At 35.2% G+C, this 9,832-nt stretch overlaps 1 protein-coding gene across 1 annotated transcript in view; it reads right to left on the reverse strand.

Moving 5' to 3' along the window:
• Window positions 1-9,832, reverse strand: part of SPATA16 (spermatogenesis associated 16) — a gene marked incomplete at its 3' end in the record, with an annotated part of 224,303 nt that overhangs the window by 58,094 nt on the left and 156,377 nt on the right. Inside the window, exon 4 of the mRNA XM_008583058.1 lies at window positions 6,277-6,361. Within this exon, the coding sequence (XP_008581280.1) occupies window positions 6,277-6,361 (85 nt within the window). The remainder of the gene's footprint in view (window positions 1-6,276; window positions 6,362-9,832) is intronic.

The following is a 9,832-nucleotide window of genomic DNA, read 5'->3' on the forward strand; positions in this document are numbered from 1 at the left end:
TTTTTTTTTTTTTTTTTTGCCAAGCAGCTACTCTAAATGAGGTGGCTGAGTCAAATAACAGTATGGGTTTTCCAACACTGGAGGTGAGACTGACAAAGTCTTGGGAGTTTCTCAGGACAAAAATCTAGACACGTGGCAAATGGCTTATCTCTTATGAAGGTCACTTCTGTCCAGAGAGCCTTAAAATTGAAACAAATTGCTGACATTGATAGTCTTGATGATATAGACCTAACAAACATGACCTCATTGACTCGAGGACAAAGGATATGATGCAGTATGAATTGAAGTTGAAAATTTTGGTGTCTTTGGATGTATGCCAACCCATCTGAGACATTGTGAGCTACAGGAGCTTTGACTCCATTCGATATCAGAGATTTTGTGAATCAGGGTTGTACCTCTTATTGCCATTAAAATGAAACACTGAAATTGTTGTGATGTCAAATATTTCAATTTCATTTTCCAGAAAAATTACAACAACATTCACACAAGAGTGAGAAAAGCATAATTCTCTGTAAATGCTGCTTTGGTATTCTGACTAGTATAGAAGATCAATTTCCAATGCAATGAGATAAATAATAAGCACTTTTTTGTGTGTATATGTGTTTATGAGTATTGTTCTAGGTGGATTCTTGTAAACTGATTTAGATTCTCAGAGGGGTCTGTAGCTCAAAAATAAATTAATAAGTAAGAGCAATTAAGATGGGGAATGAGCTGACCAGGCAGCTTGCCCCAGTTTAGTGGGGGTTCTTCTGCACTGTTTCATGTGAGTTCTGCATCAAAATTAGCTGTTAACACCTTTTCTCACTTCACTGTGCTGAGCAGTGCAGACTGGGGTTGGCTCTGTTTCTCACATTACAGGAGATAAAGCCACACACAAGAAAATCTTCGTGGCTTGGAACATGGCTGAAAGTGAATGTGGAACAACAGGACAGGGGAGTGAAAGAAGAGGGAAGTTTGTTTGTTTTCTTGATGCTATTAAATCTAGCCCTAGATCTAAGGAGCAGGAGGCTTGGGAGGTGGACTAGAACTGACTATAAAGTTCTTCTTGTAAAAATATATAAATACATAAATACGGAAGGGTAGCTGTTCCAAAATAGCTAATTCTCTGCCTGACTTTGCTAGTTGGTTCAGAATTGTGGTGGGGTTTCAAATGGCTGATAAAGGAAGACTGAGAAACAGGTTGCAGAAGCATTATGTGCAAGTGCAGTCATGAGAGTTATTTTCAACCCTCTCTAGCTCTGAAGGGGTGATGCTATTATAGAATAACATGTGCAAACACTTTTATTCAGAGTGATATATCCCAGTGTGAGCTGTCATATAGTGCAGAGAGCTTTATGCCTTTTTTTCCTTGCTGGGTTGGTGATATGAAAAATGTTCCTAATACAACTAAAAGGTATTCTTCAGTTCAACAAAGCAAAGGTCTGTTCTTTTACATGTAAGAGTTTCTAAGTCAATAATCAAAGAGGATAGATGTAGACTCATTCCTGGTTTTTTACATTATGAAATTTCCCATTTCTTGTTCAAGAAGTCTAAAAAGAATTACCAATTGGAGTGGTAGGGATTTTATATGGTTGAAAAGGAAGACATAGAGTCACTTCTTAAGTTACAAAGGTGATGAAAATAGCACCTGTCTATTCAATCTTAATGGAGTCTACAAATGAGCAGGCAGATACCGTCTCTACTCTGCGATGCTTGGGGACATTCTAAAATTCATCAGTGTAATTGTTAGAGTGGATTGAGTAGTGGGGCATCCATTTCTTTAAAGATGACATGAACTGACCCTCTCTGGGAATATCCAAAAACTCTCTTCTAATATAGGACAGAACAAGATTTAGGGGGGAAGATGTCCTTTGAATCAAGATCAAGGAGAAGCTGATTAGCAGAAAGAAGTACATAATTGGTGAGAGAATGGTGTGGTGTGCTGATGTTGGGGCTAGTAGAAGGTTTTAGTTTATGGAATTTATCTGCAGGATGTAATTTATAACTATGTTACTTCTTTTCCCTTTACAATTTGTGACATCATTTTTGGATGTGCTTAAAATTTTGAATGAGATTTTAGTGCTAAAATGGGCTTTAGGAGTAGAACTTCTCAAATGCCTTCTCCCAGTCATCTTTTACTTTCTAGTTGAAGCTCCAGTAGAGACTAACTTGCCCTAGATTTGATTGGCATTAGAACTTATACTGAATCAGACCCGACTTCTAGACAAGGGCTCTTTTTTGCTACACCAAGTTATTACCAATTAATGGAAAAAAAAGAGAATATGAAAGTAAGTAATAGATCTGCAACATAACCAGTGCCATTTTAGACAAGCCCAAGTACAAAATGGCACCATCCACCTCCTCCCCTCCCCCATTCTCTTTTACAAGAAGCCTCATGGTTTCCAATAAAATGAAACTTTCGGCATTCCCACATGAGCAGAACTCTCCATCCCCATGTTCTAACTCAATCCCCACCCCGGAATTACATCACCCAGCTCTTGGCGCCAACATACCAATATAAGCTCCCACTACCCTAGGTTAGCCACTGTTCCCCATTTTCAGGGCAGCCCCGGGCTGTTCCCCACTTTGAGCGCAGCCAGGCAGATTCTTTTCCTTTAATAAAGCTTGAACAGTACCTGGCATCTCAGCTCACTTTCTTTCAGTAAGTATGTTTTTTCTTATCTTTTATTAATTCAGAATAATAAAATAAATATTTGTTTATTTTTTATATTGCAAACATGCATGTATAGGCAAGTGGAGATTATTTTCTGAGTTTGAGGTAAATAAAACAGGGATATTAATGTTCTTTGAATGCTAAAGGAAACAGAAAAAACTTTATTTACAAAAATTTTAAGCTCTTAAATTATCTTAGGTTATACCAAAATTGGATCTATTTTTTTCCTAGTTCAATGTAGAAAACACAATAGATACTCAATATGTTTGTTTAATTAATGAATAATCAAGAAAAATATTCATTGAGGACCCAGTATATGCCAGGCCTGCTGAATATCATACAATCCTCAAGATTCAACTCCTTTCTTACCTCTCTCCAGAAGCCTCTGAAGTCCTTTAATAGAAAGTCCTCTTCCTTTTGTATATCTATAGTCCAATTATTTGCTTATTTTTCATACCTTGCAATTCTTTACAATGATTTGGTTACATGCCCATAAGCAACTACTATTGTTTGTACGGTCCATATTCCCTTAGGAAGGTCTTAAAATTAACATAAAATAAACAGTTTTTTTGAGATTAAAATTGTGTACCCCTGAAGATCAACTTATTTTCTTTCTTTTGAATAATCAGAGGTCTGAAGTGTAGCAGGACTAATTTAAATACTTTTTTTTTAATGGTAGGTAATTGAGCTTCAAATATTTAGATGGATCCATATAAATCACTCAGAATTTGTATAGTAAACCTAATATTTTACTGTCCAATAAAGATAGCACGTGATATAGAGCAACAGAAAACTAGGTGCCAAGACACAATAGTGAAAATGTGGGAAAAATCAGAGAGCATCAGAAGGCTGTTGATGATTATTTCTTACTTTCCTATTAGTGGTTTAGTCGGTTCAAAAGGTTCATAGTCAATTAAATTAAACCATCTTGAAATACAAAGAAAAAAATCCCACCCAGTCTGGAAAAGAGAAGATATGGAGGAAAGAGTTGGCTTTTGTAGTTGATTTTCAAATATTTGAAAANTTTTGAATGAGATTTTAGTGCTAAAATGGGCTTTAGGAGTAGAACTTCTCAAATGCCTTCTCTGCCAGTCATCTTTTACTTTCTAGTTGAAGCTCCAGTAGAGACTAACTTGCCCTAGATTTGATTGGCATTAGAACTTATACTGAATCAGACACGACTTCTAGACAAGGGCTCTTTTTTGCTACACCAAGTTATTACCAATTAATGGAAAAAAAAGAGAATATGAAAGTAAGTAATAGATCTGCAACATAACCAGTGCCATTTTAGACAAGCCCAAGTACAAAATGGCACCATCCACCTCCTCCCCTCCCCCATTCTCTTTTACAAGAAGCCTCATGGTTTCCAATAAAATGAAACTTTCGGCATTCCCACATGAGCAGAACTCTCCATCCCCATGTTCTAACTCAATCCCCACCCCGGAATTACATCACCCAGCTCTTGGCGCCAACATACCAATATAAGCTCCCACTACCCTAGGTTAGCCACTGTTCCCCATTTTCAGGGCAGCCCCGGGCTGTTCCCCACTTTGAGCGCAGCCAGGCAGATTCTTTTCCTTTAATAAAGCTTGAACAGTACCTGGCATCTCAGCTCACTTTCTTTCAGTAAGTATGTTTTTTCTTATCTTTTATTAATTCAGAATAATAAAATAAATATTTGTTTATTTTTTATATTGCAAACATGCATGTATAGGCAAGTGGAGATTATTTTCTGAGTTTGAGGTAAATAAAACAGGGATATTAATGTTCTTTGAATGCTAAAGGAAACAGAAAAAACTTTATTTACAAAAATTTTAAGCTCTTAAATTATCTTAGGTTATACCAAAATTGGATCTATTTTTTTCCTAGTTCAATGTAGAAAACACAATAGATACTCAATATGTTTGTTTAATTAATGAATAATCAAGAAAAATATTCATTGAGGACCCAGTATATGCCAGGCCTGCTGAATATCATACAATCCTCAAGATTCAACTCCTTTCTTACCTCTCTCCAGAAGCCTCTGAAGTCCTTTAATAGAAAGTCCTCTTCCTTTTGTATATCTATAGTCCAATTATTTGCTTATTTTTCATACCTTGCAATTCTTTACAATGATTTGGTTACATGCCCATAAGCAACTACTATTGTTTGTAGGTCCATATTCCCTTAGGAAGGTCTTAAAATTAACATAAAATAAACAGTTTTTTTGAGATTAAAATTGTGTACCCCTGAAGAGATACCTTGCAATTCTTTACAATGATTTGGTTACATGCCCATAAGCAACTACTATTGTTTGTACGGTCCATATTCCCTTAGGAAGGTCTTAAAATTAACATAAAATAAACAGTTTTTTTGAGATTAAAATTGTGTACCCCTGAAGAGCAACTTATTTTCTTTCTTTTGAATAATCAGAGGTCTGAAGTGTAGCAGGACTAATTTAAATACTTTTTTTTTAATGGTAGGTAATTGAGCTTCAAATATTTAGATGGATCCATATAAATCACTCAGAATTTGTATAGTAAACCTAATATTTTACTGTCCAATAAAGATAGCACGTGATATAGAGCAACAGAAAACTAGGTGCCAAGACACAATAGTGAAAATGTGGGAAAAATCAGAGAGCATCAGAAGGCTGTTGATGATTATTTCTTACTTTCCTATTAGTGGTTTAGTCGGTTCAAAAGGTTCATAGTCAATTAAATTAAACCATCTTGAAATACAAAGAAAAAAATCCCACCCAGTCTGGAAAAGAGAAGATATGGAGGAAAGAGTTGGCTTTTGTAGTTGATTTTCAAATATTTGAAAAAATGTCATTTGGAAATAGTTTTCCATTTGGTCCATGGGGTGCCTCGGGAAATGACTGGATGGAAGTTCTAAGGGAGTAGAAATCCAGTTTAAATGAGAAAAGCAGTTTAATAATTGGCAAATTGAATCTTGTTTTGGAGGGGCAAGTGAGCTCTTTATTTTGGATGTACTTCAGCAGAAACTTATTGCCAACTTATGGGGGAAGAGTAGGGCAAGAACAGATTCATATGTTGTGAAGGAGATTGAACTGATAAATTCTAAATTCTTATAATCCTAAGAAGTTATGACTCTCTTCTTGGCAACTAATTGACCTTCGGTATGACTTCTTGCTGCCGTTTTAAATAGTAAGTGAGGAAGAAAATCTGCAGTTTTGCCATTGGGTAAGTGTTTCAAATTGCAAATGTTGCCCAACAGATATATCTGATCTTTGTATTTTTCTATATTATGTAATTGAAATTACTTCTAGAAACTGTTTTTACAGATCATAGATCAACAAGAATCTATTAAAATACAATGATCATATTTTAAAGGATCATGTCATTACAGCAGCATGCCTGGAAAAATAGTTCCTGGGACGTCTAAAATTTATATTGGGTTGTAAAACTGAAGTATGGGCCAAGGGTTAACAACCTTGAATTTTGCCCTTAAAATGAGTCTCAGAAAATCTACTTCATTATAAATACATTACTACTGGGTAGTGTCCTTCTGATTGATATGCCCAGAGCTACCTTTTCAGCAGTCTTTTAACCACCAATCCTTCATTTTGGTTATAAAAATGAGACGGGCTCTTCCTCCCTAGTTGGGACATCAATTTTTACCTGCCAATACAGTTTGATGAGCTTGCTTACACTCTGTTCACTTCTTCCGCTGAGCCAGAACACGTAGTCAGCAATCATGGCACTCCTAAGAACAAGGACAGATTTTTTTTTGTCATTCCTAGCATTTATTCATTTAAAATCATTCACATTATTAAAAAAAATTTTTTTAAATACAAATTTACAGGACAGAAGGAAAACCATAACAGGAAGTATATATAAATGCATAGAAAGACAATTTTATAATGTATACATTTGACTAGATTAATATTAAGCAAAACATAAAACACATTTTAGAATGTAGAAACTAGAGAGGTTTTTGTGTGTTTGTGTGTGTGTGTGTGTGTGTGTGTGTTTGTAGTTAAACTAAAACTATAAAGAGAGAAGCAACAAGCTATTTGTCTTCTAGATTGTTTTTCTATTTTTACAGGATAAGAATATTCAAAGACTATGAGGGAATGCTTTGTTTTAGGTTGCTTTGTATTAAGCATCAAAGCATTTATAGAGTAACACAGATTTTAGGGACTTTTAGATGCTTTCAAATCTAGCATAGCATATATATATTTAGCTAACTACTAGAGTAGTATTTAAGCAAATCTTAATGCTTTACCTGAGTTAAAGATGATTTACCTCTGATTAAATTAGCCTTCTTAAAATTGAAAAGAAAAAATCTCCAATTCAACAAACAATCCCCTCCCCCAAACTTTGTGTCTAATTGAATTGGTTTCAGTATCCAATATGCACAACCACTGCACTGGTCTTATTAAGCTGAGGGGATATTTAAAACTATTGTGCAATGGATATTAATTCATTACTTAGCACCCTTTGGACAAACAGTTTACTTTTATGACTGTTTCTCTGCTAGGTCTCTCTATTTCTTTTCTCCAGAGATTCCAAATCCAATTAAATGTGACTAGAAGTAATTCCAAATTGTCACGTTAGCCAATTAAACATATAATAATCCTGTGTACCTAATCACTAGTACCAAAAATTTATTTATTTAAGTATAGCTATCACTGTGTATCCCTCAATGTTTTTCTTATCTTTGCCTGCAGATACGTGTTGTTTCTTGACATCATTGTAAATTGAATTAGAAATTTTCCTTCCCTAAATATAGGTTGTCTAAGCCATAGCAGCTATAAACTTACTCTGTCGAAGGAATTAAAATGTTCAGATTCCTGCTCAGGACAGACAAAATCTAGGACTTTAAAAATTAGCAATGAAAACAAATACCACCAATTGGTGGGTTATTCAGCTGAATTTTTTTTTTACACATGTAGTATTGGAATGAAGCTATCTACTGACATTTCAAAATAAATGCCAATAATTTATGAATAACTAACCTTTTAAGAATCCTTTCATATTTTCCAAAGCCTTTAATGATAAGATAAAGAGAGTGAGGATGTTTTGATGTCGTGTGAATATGAATGGGGTAGAAACAAGTTACAAAAATCATAGACTGTAGGGGAGCAAAAGTGCATTTCAAACGTTTGCATTTTGATAGAAGTACTTGGGAAAATTATCTTCTCTTGACAACCTAAAATAGAAGTCTGTTTGACATGTAGGTAGGTGCCTGTTACCTAATAGAAATTCATTTGATAAATTCTGAATATAAGAAATCAATGGAAAATATAAAAAAGTCTTATTCTCAAGGACAGCACACACTGTAATTATAGGAGTTGGGTATCCTTAGGTGACAACTTGGTCTGCACTCTGATTCCTCTTACCATTAGCATTTGGATTTGTAAATATGATTCAACAAACATTGCTTAACCAGGACACCAGCCATTAGTTAAATCAGGGTGGGCATATTTCTCCTGTGAAGGGTCAGACAGTAAATACTTTAGGCTGTGTGGGCCATGTGGTCTCACAATTACTCAGCTTTGCCTTGCAGAAGCAGTTATAGAAAATATGTAAACAATGAGTGTGACTGTGTGATAATAAAACTTTATTTGCAAAAACCACATACAGGCCGGATTTGGGGTAGTTTGCTTAGCTCTAAGATAAACAAATTATTAGCTTGATCAACCAATGGTGGGCACTGGTATAACTGTCAATCAGTAGTCAGATGCCAACTTTCATACATTCCAGCCACAGGACCCATTAGATATGCGGGTACTTAAAAAAGTTCATGGAAAGATTCTTATGACCTCTTAATTCTATTTTTACACAAATATCTTGGGGTATCCTCATATTTCATTCTACTGTTTTCTCTTCAGGGACAACATAACATATTGCACTGAAATTATGAGCAGAGTTCACAAAATGAACTTTATAATTTTGAAATATGCAAACAAATGTAAAAGATAATCCTGGATCATAGACACAGTGGCCGGAGTCAAATAAAAGCTAAGTTGGTAGTGTTTCTATAATGTTAATGATTGTCATTCTTGGATGGGGACAATTGCGAGAGAGAAGGAGGTAGATCACCACAGTGAGTTTCTAGAGCTTTCCTGCATTTTTAATGCTTTTGGTTATTTGGTTTTGAGTTGACCATTGTAAAATTAGAATTTTTAGCGTTTTTATGAATGTTTTCCAGAAGCTGCTTGTTCTGTAATGATGTGCTGTCGAATTGTTTGCTACACTCTTAAGTGTGATTTTGTCATAGCTGGGGGCTAACGTCTTTTTTCAAAGAAACACAGCTATTTATATTCAACACAGAATTTATATTCAGACAAGTGGAGAATTAAGATGCGTTGCAGTTTGTTACCTACTATACCTCAGTGAAGCACAATTATCATAAGAGTAAAAGGAAAGGAATACTAGTACTCAGTAACAAAATATGGTTTCCTATAGCTCCATATTTGCTAAGATATATTTCATAATTATGATGCATTTCTTTCAATACCTGGCATAGAGCTGTGTTCATATTAGGAGCACAATTTAGATTGCAGTTGCTCCAGCCCCTTTTTCTTTCTGGTGGAAAAGGCAGCTATGCTTTTACTACCCACCTTTCTTTGTCTTGTTCTCTATCATAGTTCTGCCATACAGCTCAGCCTTTATGAATCAGTAAAAATCAGTGGAAGAGTATGAAAAGAGCATGGAAATAATATCATGCTGTGCAATATTTGTGAGGCAAGAGAAAGGGGTTTTTCATCATGCTGAATAAAGGGCAAAGATACTGAATCAATCAATGCATTGAGTATCTATAAGAAGTCGAAAACCTTGTGGGATCCCAGTTCTTGCAGACTCTCACCCCATGAATTAAGTGTAAACAGTAACCCATCACTCTTCCTTCTTTCCTTCAGGTATCTGTTTACCAATATCCTGGGTGCTAGGCAATGTGATTCAATGTCACTTCTAACTGTCTTCATTTCATTATTCTATTCATCTTACTTTCATCAATATTCTGAATGTTGTAGATGCCCTGTAAAATCGTGTCAGCCAAACCCCTTTAATTGACAGTTGATGGTTTAATATCTGTTAGTTTTGAGCCTTTACTAAGTGCTAAGCACCATGTTAAATACTTTACATAGTGGAATGTAAACCCAATCAACTCACTTCTGCACAACATCTCATCTACTTGCACCTATTCATGGAAACTGCTCCAGCAACTCTC

This window comes from Galeopterus variegatus, unplaced genomic scaffold (assembly GCF_000696425.1).
Source record: "Galeopterus variegatus unplaced genomic scaffold, G_variegatus-3.0.2 Scaffold2815, whole genome shotgun sequence".
Classification (NCBI taxonomy): domain Eukaryota; kingdom Metazoa; phylum Chordata; class Mammalia; order Dermoptera; family Cynocephalidae; genus Galeopterus; species Galeopterus variegatus.